Raw genomic sequence first — 15,356 nt, forward strand, 5'->3', positions numbered from 1 at the left:
ATTTTTGTTTCTCATATTTGATTAGCACGGAGACCATCTCAAGTCACCTTTTCTGGAATCTCCTTCATCTTCATGGACTATATTTTTTGCCACAAAATCTACCACCTTCAAACCCCAACAACTTCACCTTAATAAAAGTCATGGTGTTTTATCCAAAATGAAAAAGAGGAGCAGCATGTACCTGTATTAATACTGTATTTTATTCAACTTCAGATAGATATTTTCTGTTAACTGTTGCCCACTTTTTAATTTTCATTTATTTATTTTTGTTTTGGTAACAATGTTCAGTGTTTTTGTTTTTATTTATTTATTTTGTTTTTAAACAAAGGAATTTGCATCTAGGAAGATTTTGCTTTGTACAGTGTCTCGTTTTTTATGTTGTTTTTAGTAATCATTTGTTCAAGTAAATTACAGTATGACAGTATCTTTTTTTGTAAGCACACCTTGTGTAAATATCCTGTCAAAGTTCCTGCCTACCATTATAACAAAAAAATGGGTAGGAGGAGGTAGTAGTGTACCCTTGTCAGGGTCGCGGGAATTTTATTTTTCTATAATTATTATTTTAAATATTGTTCTCTTTTTTGTGAAACAGTATATGGGTGTTATTATTGGTATGTAGTATACATTTTAAATTGTATATATTTTGCTCTGTGCTAACATCAGCGAATTACACCAATCAAGACTTCAAGCGAGGACAGTGAAGAATTTATCTCAATTAATTTCTCTCAAAACATTCTTTACTCTTCAAATATGAATCAATCCACCTCAGAACTTTCTTTAAGCAGTGAGGTAAGGATGTAACGAATGGGAATGTATTGTCCATACTCTTCATAGACCTTGTGTGTGTTGAAATGTGTTACACGGAATGTTCATGTATTTTGCAGGATATAGGAGGTGATTTGTCTGAATCAACAACTTCTACATCACAAGGTCATCAAGGCTGGTATGCATACAAAGAAGACAATATTGAAGAGGTTTCTAGTATTAACTGACTAGAAATCAATTACACGGTTGACAAAAAAATGGTTAGACTAGGGATAATAATGGAATTACGGTTGAAATTTGAAAATTAAATTATAATACATTACACTAAAGCTTTCAGAGGCTAGGATACTGTGAGTCATTCTCTGAGCCAATGCACAGCCAGTTTTGCATTACTATTTGTACAGTTTTCTTTGCTTCAACTTGGGGCTGAATTCAGACCATTTGTTTGACTAAAGTGGCATTAACCTTAACAGAGTTCAAAACTCAATACGTACTACTGAACTATTGGACATGGTGTAAGAAAAGTTAGGGTAACCTATAATGAGAATACTTTTGGTGAATTTTAGTTTATTCTGTATATAACCACACAGGCATCACTAATGTGCAGAAAACCCAAAATTCCCCTTATTTAATGATCTACATGAGCAGTGCATTCATTTGTAAGAATGGATTTAAAGACTCAAGCCTGGTCACAGTCTGTACCGCTTATCCTCACAAGGCGCATGTGGGTGCTGGAGCCTGTCAGCCAATTATGGGCAAACCTTGAATCGATGGCCAGGCAATCGCAGAGCACAATGAGACGGACAATCATTCACGCCTACATTCATACCTAGGGGCAATTTAGAGTGCTCAACCAGCCAATCCTGCATGTTTTTGGGATATGTGAGAAAACCAGAGTACCCAGAGAAAACGAACAGAAGCCCTGAGAGAACATGCAAACTCCACACAGTAAGGACCAAACTCAACCCCCGAACTGTGAGGCTGAGGCGCTAACCACTAGACCACCAGTCCACCCACATTGATACAATATTGTAAAATTAGCTCGATTCCTGGCGTAATTTAAGAATGAAAGGTTTGTAGTAACCTGGGATATAAATATTTAAAAATGTGTTGTGTATTGAATTGTGGGTCAAGATACGTGATACTGATAAAATAGAGGGGTTTTGTGTTGTTACATCTCAGCCAATTAAGAATTGTCAGGTTCAGGTAGAATATGGAAGGAACAAATATCATGTAATAGTTATTTTAGTGCATTTTTATATACACATTAAGACACACATTACATATATATATATATATATATATATATATATATATATATATATATATATATATATATATATATTCTGAACCAGTTATTGGATTGGATAACTTTATTCATCCCATATTTGGGAAATTTCATTGTGGCAGTAGCAAGAGGGTGATTAGACAGAACAACAAAGCAAAAGCACAAAGTACAAAGCAAATCAAAGTAAATAGGATCATTGAGAATCACCAAATCAAATCATTAAGACAGAAAAGCAGCAAAAACACAAAACAGCGCCATTTTGGTTGCGGTAGCTAAAATGGATACAGACTCAAAAGGATGTTGTAAAGTTGGACAAAAACTGGAACCACACAGGAAGTCTTCCACAAGATGGGGAACTTCTGCAGACTGGGACCGAGGTAGAGAATATGCAGAGTCACTCTTCCAAGCTTATCCGCACAGCTCCTCAGTAGTCTGGAGCTGAAGAAAACAGCAGCAGGGCAGAACTCCTCGACCCCGCTTCCGGCCTGGTAAGCGCCGACAGCTCTTCCATCTTATTCCATGATGGAATGGTTGGTCAGAAGCGTTAGTTCTTCTCCCGGCACTTTTGTCCAGCTCTGAATTTCCAGCGGTAATTGGGGTGTTGCTCCTGCTGCGTTTTGTAACAGCTAGATGGGCACCCTGAATCAGTGGCCAGCCAATTGCAGGGCACAAGGAGACGGACATCCATTCATGCTCACACTCATACATAGGAGCAATTTAAAGTGTTCAACCAGCCTACCCTACATATTTTTGGGATGTGGGAAGAAACCCACACAAGCCCAGGGAGAACATTCAAACTCCACACAGTGAGGGCCCAACCTGGGATCTAACTCATAACCCCAGGACTGTGAGACCGATGCACTAACCATCTGGGCCACCTACTATAACTCCAATTCTTACTATTATTCATTCATTTTCTGAACCGCTTATCCTCAAAAGTGTCTTGGCTTATTTTATTTATATATATATATATATATATATATATATATATATATATATATATATATATATATATATATATATATATATATATATGTACTACACAAAGGTTTAAGGTTAAAAAGACAAAATGTAAAAAAGCACATTATTTTTAAACAATTTACTTGTCAAAATGGGTGTTCAATGAGTACCGGTAAGCCAGCAAATGTTATTTTTAGAATATTGTAATGAAGCTTTGGTTGGCAATGGCAAAGGGGAAAACTTTTCCTGTAGTTCTTGAGCAGAACTACACATTTTGGTTGTCATTTTGGCCCACTCGATCCTTGTGAGGATAGGCAGCTCAAATAATGAACAAATGAAGCAATGTGTTACGTCTTTGGCAAGACGTCAAGGCGAAGAAGCGGGGAATAGGATTCAATCGCAGGGAAACAGACGAGGGCGATTGTGCTCAAACCAACACTTTAATAACTTAAACAGGATCTTAGAAAATAACAAAGACTCAGAAATCAAATCACATAACCAAACCTGACAAGGGGAGATACAGGAAAGTGAGGAACGAGGCACATGGAACATGGATCGAGGTAACGAGGAAACATTGCGTGGACAAACAAAAGCAGACGATCCGATGGATGATATAACAATCAGTGTGGTTTAAAAAGACAGACATGGGTTGACGAGACAATTAGGAACACCTGGGAAACACGAAGGAGCAAGCAGGGAATACACCTGAGGCGGAGAAATGACAGCCTAACACAATGGGCAATCACTGACAGCACACCTGGGGAAAAAGCATAAGACCAAGCAACCCTAACAATATGCATAGATCTTCTCTAAAGCTCTGATGTTTGATGAGTCTCAACTCCCCCCACAGGTTTACGATTTGGGTGAGGTCAGGCTTGGTCAAACTACTGGGCACCTTGATATGTTTTTGCCGTGTTTCCACTTATAATTTTAATCCGAACATTGATTGGATTAAAGAAATTTGGTCCATGTAAACTAGCCATTGGTGATGAAATTCTACAGGAAAATTTGTCAAAAGACAGTCAATATGGTTGCAAAACAACGTGCATATTATTAATATTTTATTTGACTGCTTCTTCATGAGATTAACATTGCAAACTGTTGTTTGTGTTTTAGTAGAGACAAAGAGGATTTCAACCAATGGCAGTGTGAGTTTAGGGGTCAACTCCGAGCTCTAAGACAACGGCTGAAGTGTATTGAGATGAGGCTGCCCCCCTTTGACTACAGGGTCAGTTTGTTTGTTCTCAATGTTGTCACATCACTCCTCTCGCCTGTTCTTTTCTCTAACATCCAACATCAACCACATTTTTGTATTCATAAAAAAGTAAGAAAAATAACTGTCAATTGTTTGCTCTATAAAGTGCCCCTTATAAATCACCCTCAATGTTTTACAGGAAAAGCTTTTTTTTATTATTATTTGTTAATATTTAAGAAGGACTGGAATAAAAACCTCAGGTACTATTCACACGGAATATTTACATCAAAAGACAGGCAGTTCAAAAACATGTAGAAATCCACAAATTAGCCATGCTGAACTATAAACTGCTCACAGTGGGGAGGAAAGTAGTGGTTTATCTTAATATCCACATGTCCATTGTGTAAATGTAGTTGTGGATGGCTGCCCTTCTCTTTGACTTCAGCCCAACTTCCCTGAACATGATAAGAAAACTGATGACTTGCCCCCACCCAGACATACTTGCATGGAAACCTTCACTTCACTTCAGCTCCTGCAGGGAAACTTCTTTAGACCACAGTGGGGCAGATATGTGGGGGAATCAGGCTTTTTGTTGCTTGTCTGGGAAGCCAGGCTGCACAAGTGTTTGGTACTGGAGGCCCTCTGCACACATGAATGAACTCACTGAAAAGGCATTAAATTCTACAAGGAAAGGGCATGGTAAAAAATATCTCATTTCATCTCATTTTCTGAACCGCTTTATCCTCTTTAGGGTCACGGAAGGTGCTGGAGCCTATCCCAGCTGACTGGCCAGAGGTTGGTGACACCCTGAATCGGTGGCCACATACACACTCACACCCATACCAAAGGGCAATTTAGAATTTCCAATCAGCCTACCATGTATGTTTTTGGAATGTGGGAGGAAACCGGAGTATACGGAGAAAACCGGAGTACCCAGGTGGACATGACCTGAATTTGAACCCAGAGCTGTGAGGCCGATGCGATAACCACTCGCGCCATATATTAAATAAATAAATAAAAAAGGAGATCCTTTCAGTAAAGGCTCTCCTATGCAAGTTTTTTTTTAAATCAAAATTGTCACGTGACTGTTTGTATTCAGAACATGCAGTATTATGTATGCATGAAAAGACAGGCATAGAAAAAGATATACATGGCAGCCCGGTGGAATGAGTGGTTAGCGCGTCGGCCTCGCAGTTCTGAGATCGAGGGTTCAATGCCAGCTCTGGACCTTCCTGTGTGGAGATTCCATGTCCCTGGGCTTGTGTGGGTTTTTTTCCCTCTTCCTACATCCCACAAGCATCCACCATATGTTGGTTGAACACTCTAAATTCATCCTAGGTATGTGTGTAAGCGTGAATGGTTGTCCGTTTCCTTGTGAGAGTATAGGAAATATGTACGTCTGGTTATAGATTTTTGTACTTGAAATCTTCACGGTAATCTCTTAGGATCTTATTCTTCCCCTTCTGATGTTGCTTTTTTCTACTCACTTCAGACCTTTGGGACTTGTTAGTTATAAGCATGAAAGAGGAAATCCTGAAGAACTAGATACAGCTTTTTCTCCAGTACTTCAGAGTCTTTTAATTACTCATCCTAATCATTTTACCTCTGAAATATGCCATGATTATTCATTTGATACAGAAAATCAAGATATCTTAAATAGTTGTTATTTGTTTTTAGATGTTAATTGTGGTATGTAAACATACAATATATTCATCTTTTTTCACACTGCTTGACCTGGTGATCGCGGGTTGCTGGAGCCTATACCAGCTGACTTTGGGCGAAGGGCGGACCCCACCGTAGACTGGGCGCAAGTCAGTCGCTGGGCACACATAGAGACAGATAACCTCTCGCAATCGCAAACACACCGACATTAAGCGGGAATCGATCCCACTCATAACCGGCCCAAAGTCAGCCAAGTGAGCCACTACACCATTACATTTATTATGGTCAAATTGAATGTGATTAATTTATTTACTCATTTTGCGTCCCTGATGTGGGTACTGCTCTCTCTGTATTAATATAAATTGCACTTTATGACACACTATTTAAGATATTTAACATCATACTGCATGTATGTATACACTTCCATGTGCTGACACAAATGAACATGAGCGTGAACCCGCAAAAGATGGACGCAAACACATTGGGAAAGTCTCCATTATTGTCCTCATTCTAAAGTTTTGGGGGATTTTTTTTAGTTTAGTTTTTTCGGTTGAAAAAGTTGTTCAAAGAATGCAAATATGAAAGGGAACTCTCCAGAATTTGTCTTTTTTTTTCATTTTTACAATAGAAATGAGCTGTTGATTTGAAGTTTCATATAAGAATGTGTATCTATAGTCATGAAAACATAATATACCACACTTCATCCTTATTCTTTGTCATGGACAATTTTGAAGCAAATTGAACGGCGCTGAAATTTCAATGCGGTGTAGCTAAACATGTTGTGGAGTAGGTGTGAAGACAAACTTTCAGAATTATCATTACTTTTTTCTTTTATTTTGCACATCAGAGACTGTAAAAAAAGAAACTAACGAGCCCTTGTTGATGTCACCAACGATATTAGCTGACCTCTATTTGCTCCCTACGACTCACTATTCAGGGCAGCACCATGCCAGCTAGGCTGTGGTCTGTTATCACAAACTACCTGAATTATTGTTGTACCAAACCCGATCCTAGTAATGGAATGGACAAGCATTTGAATGTTCGCATTAGTTTCAGCAAGCAGTAAAATAGCATGCCCTAAAGAATTGTGAATGCAGTGTCTCCTCTCATCCAGCACACAGTCATTGTCGTGTTAAGCAGCTATTGCTATTCGGCTGTTCTGGACCAATGGGGGCACGTCCTCATACAAACCTCTGCATTTATATAGAAAGAATTTCAACAACAGTTGTTTACTGTATAAATCCATCATGCTATAATACAGACTTTAAATGGGTTGCCTAGTCTATTGAGCTTTATAGACTTTAAATCAGTTGTTGCCATGCAGTTCATCACCATTTGAGTTTACTCTGAAGTGTACCATTACCATATTTTATTGGCAGACAGCTTGAATAGTCATTGTAATCAGACACGGTTTGTGACCCTTGGGTGACTCCTGGTTAGGAAATACACAATAAAATAGTGCTACGCATTTGCATGAAGGGAGTGATCTAAATGTGAGATTATAAGGTCTGGTCTTCGAGCCATGGTAGTTATTATTATTATTATTGTTATTGTTGGTGGGCGGCCCGTCGGCTGAATGGTTAGCGCGTCATCCTCACAGTGGGGGACCTGCGTTCAAATCCAGGTCTGACCACCTGTGTGGAGTTTGCACGTTCTCACCGGGCCTGCGTGGGTTTTCTCCGGGTACTCTAGTTTGGACACTGTAAATTGCCCCTAGGTATGAGTGTGGGTGTGAATGGTTGTTTGGCTCCTTGTGCCCTGCGATTGGCTGGCCAGCAATTCAGGGTGTGTCCTGCCTCTGGCCCGAAGTCAGCTGGGAAAAGATCCAGCACCCCCCCCCCCCCCCCCGACCCTAGTGAGGATAAAGCGTTTAAATAATGAGATTATTATTATTATTATTGTTGTTATCATTATCATTATTGTATTTATCACAATTGAGTGACTCCATACCCCATGACTTGGTGCATTATATTTTCTGGCTCTTGGGACAGAAAACATTTAAATACAGCTCATAATATGGTTGATCCCTCAACTCGCAAACACTTATTCACAACATAATTGTAATTTCCAGAAAACGGGGAGCCCATTCTGGCCCTGGAAACCCAGTTGGGAAGTGCCAAGGCTTCCATTCAGTTTTTCTTTGAATTGGCCTCTTTGGGTGATAAATGAATGTGGATGAATGGTGCTTCTGAGTTGACCCGAAGAATGAACCCACTTTTTTCCCCCTCGCATACAATGTTAATTACTATGTTCTGGGAACGACTCATTGAGGTCTTATTTGCTTGAATTTAAATAAAAGCGCATCATTTGAGAATGAAGAGGAGTGGCCAAAACAATGCTGCAATTATCCTCTTTTCTAAGACTTAGGTTTTTACTCCAATAACAACATATTCAGATTCCATTTCTCTTTAAATTCATGCTTTTTTATGTCCAGTTTATGTTTAGTGTTAAAATCCAATTCCGAATCTAAGTACATGAAATCACTAACAATATATGTAATTTCATACTGAATAGTGTAAGCCACCTCGTGATGTAGAGATTCACCCACCTGACTTTGACGCGGGCAGGCACGGGCTCAATTCCTGATGGCGCCGGTATGATTGGGAAAGCGGATGGTCCTTTGTCTCTCTGTGTGCCCTGTGACTGACTGGCGACCAGTCTATGGTGTAGTCTGCCTTTCGCCCAAAGACTGCTGGGTTAGGGTCCAGCAACCCCCGCAAAGCTTTCGAGGTTGGGCGGTATGGAAGATGAATGAATGGAAAAAAAACAATGCACAACATTGCAGTGATTTTGTTTTTCTTAAATTTGATGTGAAGAATGTTCGTCAGCTTTACCTAGAGATTGATTGAATACGATCCTACAACGTTATTTATTTATTTTGAATGAGTGGTTAGCACATCGGCCTCACAGTTCTGGGTTCCTGGGTTGAAATCCAGGTCGCTCCTCCTGTGTGGCTATATGGAGTTTGCATGTTCTTCACGGAGCTCACCGGTACTCTGTTTTCCTCCCATGTTCCAAAAACATGCATTGTAGGCTGATTGGACACTAAGTTGCCCCTAATTATGAGTGTGAGTGTGAATGGTTGTCCTTCTCCTTGTTCCCTGTGATTAGCAGGCCACCGATTCAGGGTGTCCCCCGCCTACCGCTGGGATAGGCTCCAGAACCCTCCGCAACCCTTGTGAGGATAAGCGGTTCAGAAAATGAATGAATATTTATTTAGGCAATTGGGAATGAGTTTTAATTTGGAATGCTTACTAGGCAGAAGATAGCTGAGTAAACCAAGCAATAAAATCACCTTATCCCAGTAAACTTGGCAAATAAGGTGAATCTTCTTGATAGACAGAACTGTCAATTTAAAAAAAATATATATATCAAGAAAGAATATTGAATTGCATGCATGCGCGTTGTTTTAAACTAAAAGTTAAACTGACTTTCGAAAACATTCAACTCACTGACCTTGTGAAGTAGGTGGAAAGAAGGTAACCTCATGCGTGTCTGTTAATTGGAATTGCTGAATAGGATGGAGTGTCGTTTTATGCACGGTACAACCATGCATGTGTTAGTTGGATTTGGTTCATTACTTGGCTGGCTGGAGAAACACAGTAGTGACAATATAAAGAGGGCACAATTGAGAGCGTCTAAAACCTCTGGGAAATGACTAGTGTATGCACTACTTGTTTGTGCATAAATACAATTCCACAAAATTCAATTCATATTTTCACGGTAAGAATGAAAATCTTGTTTTTAGCTAAAACTCCCAAATGTATCCCATGATTTGTTTAACACATCCAAGATGTTTAAGTGAATTGTTGCAGTAAAGTTGAATTTTTAGTTCCCAGTGTAACAAGACATGATATAATGTCACAATAGGGGTTCTTCGTTTGCTTTTCAACACTCAAAAGGGAGAAGAACCCCCATCTTAGGGGTTTGTGTCGTCAGTATTTGTTTCTGTACTGGATTACAATTAATAGTAGTAAACTTTAAAAATGTAATCACAAGTGTTTTACTGTAATTCACTATTCTTATTGCTGAGGAGACTGCTGCACTGACTCTGAATGGATTGCAAGGGGGTTGGGATTATTGAATGAGTGGGTGGGTATCAGAGTGGGTGTTGGCCTCTTCTTTTGTAGGCTGCACTTCTCTCCTTCACCACCATAAGGGGGGAATGGGCTTAGGCAGCTGTCACTTAACATGTGAATGTTTTGAGGGTGGCCCGGAGGCTTTAGAAACTCTCCTCTTTTTTGCCCCCCACCGACTCAAGCAGTTTTTTTACACTGCATTCAGATCCAGAGGAGGGTGGGTGTGAGAGGGAAACCACGGAAAAGGTAAAAAAGGGGCACTTTGCCATCCAACTGCCTAGAATAGGACCAACCGGAGTAGTAGCACAGCTAGTGAGAATGATATCGTCTTATTGATGAATGGATCTACCAGAGTCAGACTTGCAGGCATAAACTACTCTTGGCAAGGAATGGTGGGAGTTTAACTGAGTCATTGGAATTGTCTCCAACTACGCGCACTATCCCATCAGTGGGGTTAACAAGCAAGGAATTCCTCTATCACAGCTCCCACAACAAAGAAGAAAGGGAGAGGAGCAGAGCCGGTGGGAGGAGAAGTGAGTGGAGGGGAGGGGTGCACTGTGACGGGAAAGGAGGAGGACATTGTTTCCCTGTGACTGTGGGCAACGAAAAAGCATGAGTTATCAGGACATGTGCACGGTTGTGTTTAGAAAACGTGTTTGTAGGTGAGCGTGTGTAAATGAGTGAGTGAATGAGAGTGTATTGAAGGAAGCATGGGTGTGTTTGTGTGCACAGGCTGTAGTTTGGGATGTTGGAATTGGGAGGCCATTCAAAGGATGCTCAGACAAAGCATTTTTTTCTTTTGAATGCTGAATGGAGACTGGCTGGATTCCTTTACTCATGCTTTAGGGTAAGTATAGTCCATGTAATCTCAAACTGCTAAAACTTCCAAGATTAGACTGCACGAAAATATGTGTTTGGACAATGCTGGCCAGTGCTTCAACTGGGAATCCACATGGTAATGAAGAAATTGGGACTTTATTTTGTACATATTTTAATCAAATTCCATTCCTTGGACAGACATGACAAATTAGCCACAAAAAAGATTTTTACTTGATCAGCCCAGTTGTACTGTTTACCTATTTCGTACCCATTTATAACTTTCAAACTGTGACCTTGTACAGTATTCACACACCCCTTTAAGGAGAGTCTCACCAGTAAATTAATAGCTTCTATGCGTGTTCATGAACTACTAAACTGATTACTATTTTATTAGCTCACTTAAAGGATAGTGTCAAAACTAAATTGCACTTGACTTCGGTGATTGATAATTATTACTCTTAAACTAATTACAGATCACCTCAATAATCCGTTTTTTGTTCATGTCCTGTAGATTTTCAGTCTTCGTCAAAACATGAGAAAACATTTGTGCATGTTTCTTTGTATAATATTAATCGATTTTGAAATTATTAAATCAACATAATTATAGGGCAGGTAGGATTGTCAGGTAGACTCAGTGAGTTGTAGAACACCTGGCAAAAAGTATGGAATCATCCATCTCGTGGCATCTTCGCTCAGTTGTTTAATTGTGTTGGGAAAAGGTAGATCATTGAAATGACTTAAAACTAAATGAATTTCAAATGGCAAATTTCTGGCTTTAGGAATCTTTCAACATTTTTTTTCTTTTTTCAGAAAATACTATATAGTCAAGATATGTTACAGAACTGCTAGAAATCACCTACAGAAAATGAAATTTACATACATAATATAGTTAAAAACTATCATTAACAGCAAAAAACTAAAATTAAAAATAAGTTACAATGTGGAAAAGCTGTATGAAAGTCATAATTATTCAGTATTGAATCACAAATCTACTTTGGACATGTTGGTGATGCTGGGAATTCTATTTGGTGCCATTCATTGAAATTTGTAAAGACACTGATAATATGGAGATCCTTGAGCAAGAAGATTGCTGTTCCATATTTAATAAATGCACAGGTTTATGTTGAAATGTTGGACAGTTATCCAATCAGTTCAAGATATGATCAGATTATTCTTCAAGATGACAATCACCTTGTCATTGAGCAAAAAACTTTAAAAACACACATGTAAAATCAATGTCATGGCCTGTAAATACTAATCTGGATCTTAATACAACTGAAAATATGCGGCGCAATTTGAAGAAAATGGACCATGATAAGACTCCAAATGAAAATATGATCTGACACTAGCAATCAAAAGTATTTGAAACCACATTAAGAGCACAATTTTCAATTATTAAAGTCCATGTCTAGGAAGATGCCAGCTGTTACAAAAGGCAAGGTGATACAACAAAGTATTATAATTATTCATTTTCCGCACTGTAACGACACAGACAACCATTCGCACACCCAATCGCTTGGATACCACCACCAAGCGTGAATCGATCACATGCTTACCTGTACCGAAGCCAGGCAAGTGAACCCCTACGCTATTAGGTGGCTTAGTATTGATTATTTGTCTATTTAAACATTCCATATTGTTTTAACTCAGAATTGAGTGGTTCATTTTTTATTTTTTTTATTTTCAGCCGAAACTGAATGATTTTCTGTCTCTTCGGTCTGTAAATTATTTATAACTACTAACAGCTACATTTTTGTTAAAGTTAGAAAGTTGCCATTTAAAATGACTGAAGTTTCATATTCTGTCTATTTTTTCCTTTTAAAAAAAGAAAAAAGAACAAGAAATCAAAAAATTAACGTAAGTAGGTTGTCATTGAACGAATGGTGAATTTTGCATATGCCAGTATGATTAATGGCTATGCTCACTTGACTATTTAACAGTAATGTCAGGACATGTGGCAATAAAAGATGGCACGCCCTTGCCCTTGAAATGTTAGCCCGTGTGGACGTGGCCACAGATTCAATGTTATGTCCCCCACAACCAAGACTCATTGGTGGGTAGCGCAATGAGGTAACTGGGTAATCATTGATCTAGAGGCTGGTTCTTTGTCTGGGCCCAGGGTCTGATCTGACGTAGTATTCCCCTGTGGATTTGTTGACTGCATCAGCTGCCTGGTGAGACATACATTACACGACAGGTCATTAGTAATGCACATTAAGGCATCATGTTGTACTCTCATTTAGTTAAAAGCCATGTTCTCTAAAATAAAGAGCTTTCACATTTGCGAGAAAAGGATATTGCTATTTGGTGCCGGAGCCAATGATTCCATATTTTTCATGGCAACAGAGTCTTTTGTGACCCAAAAATCGCAGCTGGGAAGAAAACAAAAAGATGCAGTAATTTGCAGTCTTATAATTACATACAAATTTGGGTCAAACATATGTTGACACCATAAATAATGGTGAGATCAGTTTAACAGAAGTGGTTCCCTTAGACTTGGCTGACTGAACATATTTGGGTCATTGCCATTGGTTGTTCATGCTGACAGTGGGATCCTTGACATGGCTGTCACATAGATTTGTAAGGCCAGAATACGTATTCTAACTGGCAAAGTGAGATCAAACGTTTGCATGTGGTGCAGCAAGCTGTGCCAAGTGTCTCAGCCAGTGTTCTCTCTGGCCAAGAAACAAATGATGAATAAAATGTGTTTCATTTTATCTGTGTCATGTAGTCGTAGTAGAGCTAAAGAAGCAGTGTACTTTGCTTGATGATTTATTTGTCTTATTTTAGGTAGCTAAAGGAGATTCCACATGCATGGCTGAGGGTTCTTGCCTCAATTATTACCTCATTAGCCTCTGGGCTGAAGGATTATGGGAAACCTCATAAGTCGACCCAGCTGTCTGGGCCAGAAGTCCAAGCATGTGCGGTCAGATGAGGACTTCCTGAAGGAGTGTTACCAAAGGCCCAAAGAGTGGCAGCCTGTTCAACATGGAGAGGATAAAGGAAAAGAGAGTGTGGTGGAAACAGGAAAGGACACACAAGAACTTCACAGACAAGAAGATGGAGCTAATACACCAGTTTCTGACAAACCTCTTCGCAGTTCCCCTGCTTCCACAATTAGGAGTAACAGTACTTTGGATAATGCATGGCAGCGCACCCCCTCTCCTATGAAAACATCACAGAATGGGACACTAACCAGAAGAACTGTGCTCCCAGATTATTCAAGATCTCCCTTGGCCTACCCTGATAAGACCGCTGCTGAGAGAAGGTCTAGTTTTCAGAGGAGAGACTCTAGAGAAGGGAGTCCCTGGTCCTGGAAGACTGTGGCTTCCCGAGAAGTGACGGAAGTGACAGAGGTGACAGAAACTATTGTCACTGAGATCGTGGAAGTAACAGAGTACCCAACGGGAGATAAGGGTGGGGACCCCATAATCACAAGAACTGTTCGAGTCCTGAATGGAGTTGCACAAGAGCTTGCAGAGGTCGATACAAAAAACTCTTTTAACCACCTCAGACAACATAATTTCATCCATTTCATCTCTGCTTTCTAAACTAAACCGACATGCTCTCTTTAACTCCAATGTTTCATTTCAATGACTTTCGACGTGCATTAAATGACATTTTTCACTTCACAGCTCCAAAACGATGGACACTCAAGCTCAGACCAAGATTCCTATGTGGATAAATGGAGGGTATGTTTAATTTAAAAACTATTTTACTGCCCCACAATATAAAACATGCTTAAAAGTTCCTTTCCTCCATTATTAATTTTAATTTATTGGAGCAATATTTTGTGATGGTCTTTTTAAAGGATAAAACCAAGTCTGCATTGGCTCTGGGAAACATATTTACCGATTCCGAGAGCTTTCTTCAGAGCCTGGAAGCCTTGCTGACATGGGTGTGTGAAATAGAGGAGCTCACAGCTAATCAGAAACCTCCATCTTCAGAGGTCAAAGTGGTGAAAGCGCAGCTTCAAGAACAAAGGGTTTGTTCTCTCCCTCATTTCACACTTGATCATCATATTAGATTACCTTCTTTAGGGAAATGCACCAATATGCATAGGTATGTTACAGAAATCATCTTTACCTTTCTGCTGTCACCTCAGCTATAGGTGGATCTTTTTTGACATTTTTGGAAAGTGGCAGTTGATTGGTTGGCAAGAAATCAGAATGTAAAGACAGGCAATGGAGACAAAAAGATAGCAGGCGAAATCTCCGATTTGAACACTAAAGTCTAGACATAGAAGTAGCCTTAGAGAGAAGTTTAAGATTTATATTAATGATATAAAATGCTAATATTTTAATGAATGGGTTTATGGCTACATATCTGATGGGGAGGGATTTATTCCTTTTTATTAGGTAGCCAGGGACCCTTCACTCGTAAAAAAAATGTAAGGCTTTCAAAAGGTTGGAGGCCTACGATTGTTTTATTATTTTTCATAGGAAATGTGCACCTGATTGTAAAGCACGTTAGTGTGATGGGTTTGATCCATGTGGATAGTATTTCTCGTGTGTACTACACTGAAGCTGTATAATACAGTAATGCCCCTGCAAAATAGGTTGTCATGAGGAGCACTGGATTATAAAAC

General features: G+C 39.4%; 1 protein-coding gene across 6 annotated transcripts in view; it reads left to right on the top strand.

Moving 5' to 3' along the window:
* Positions 1-4,182: 4,182 nt before the first annotated feature.
* Positions 4,183-15,356, top strand: part of macf1b (microtubule actin crosslinking factor 1b) — a 35,059-nt gene continuing 23,885 nt past the window's right edge. For 4 of the 6 annotated variants that reach the window (XM_077598909.1, XM_077598905.1, XM_077598910.1 and 1 more), the window contains exons 1-4: positions 10,517-10,796; positions 13,559-14,250; positions 14,404-14,460; positions 14,580-14,753. In XM_077598909.1, the coding sequence (XP_077455035.1) occupies positions 13,639-14,250; positions 14,404-14,460; positions 14,580-14,753 (843 nt within the window). In that variant the 5' untranslated portion in view covers positions 10,517-10,796; positions 13,559-13,638. Of the gene's footprint in view, positions 4,242-10,466; positions 10,483-10,516; positions 10,797-13,558; positions 14,251-14,403; positions 14,461-14,579; positions 14,754-15,356 lie in introns of those variants that run through there. The other 2 variants (XM_077598906.1, XM_077598907.1) reach the window with 2 other exon arrangements.

Source organism: Stigmatopora argus, chromosome 4 (genome assembly GCF_051989625.1).
Source record: "Stigmatopora argus isolate UIUO_Sarg chromosome 4, RoL_Sarg_1.0, whole genome shotgun sequence".
NCBI lineage: Eukaryota > Metazoa > Chordata > Actinopteri > Syngnathiformes > Syngnathidae > Stigmatopora > Stigmatopora argus.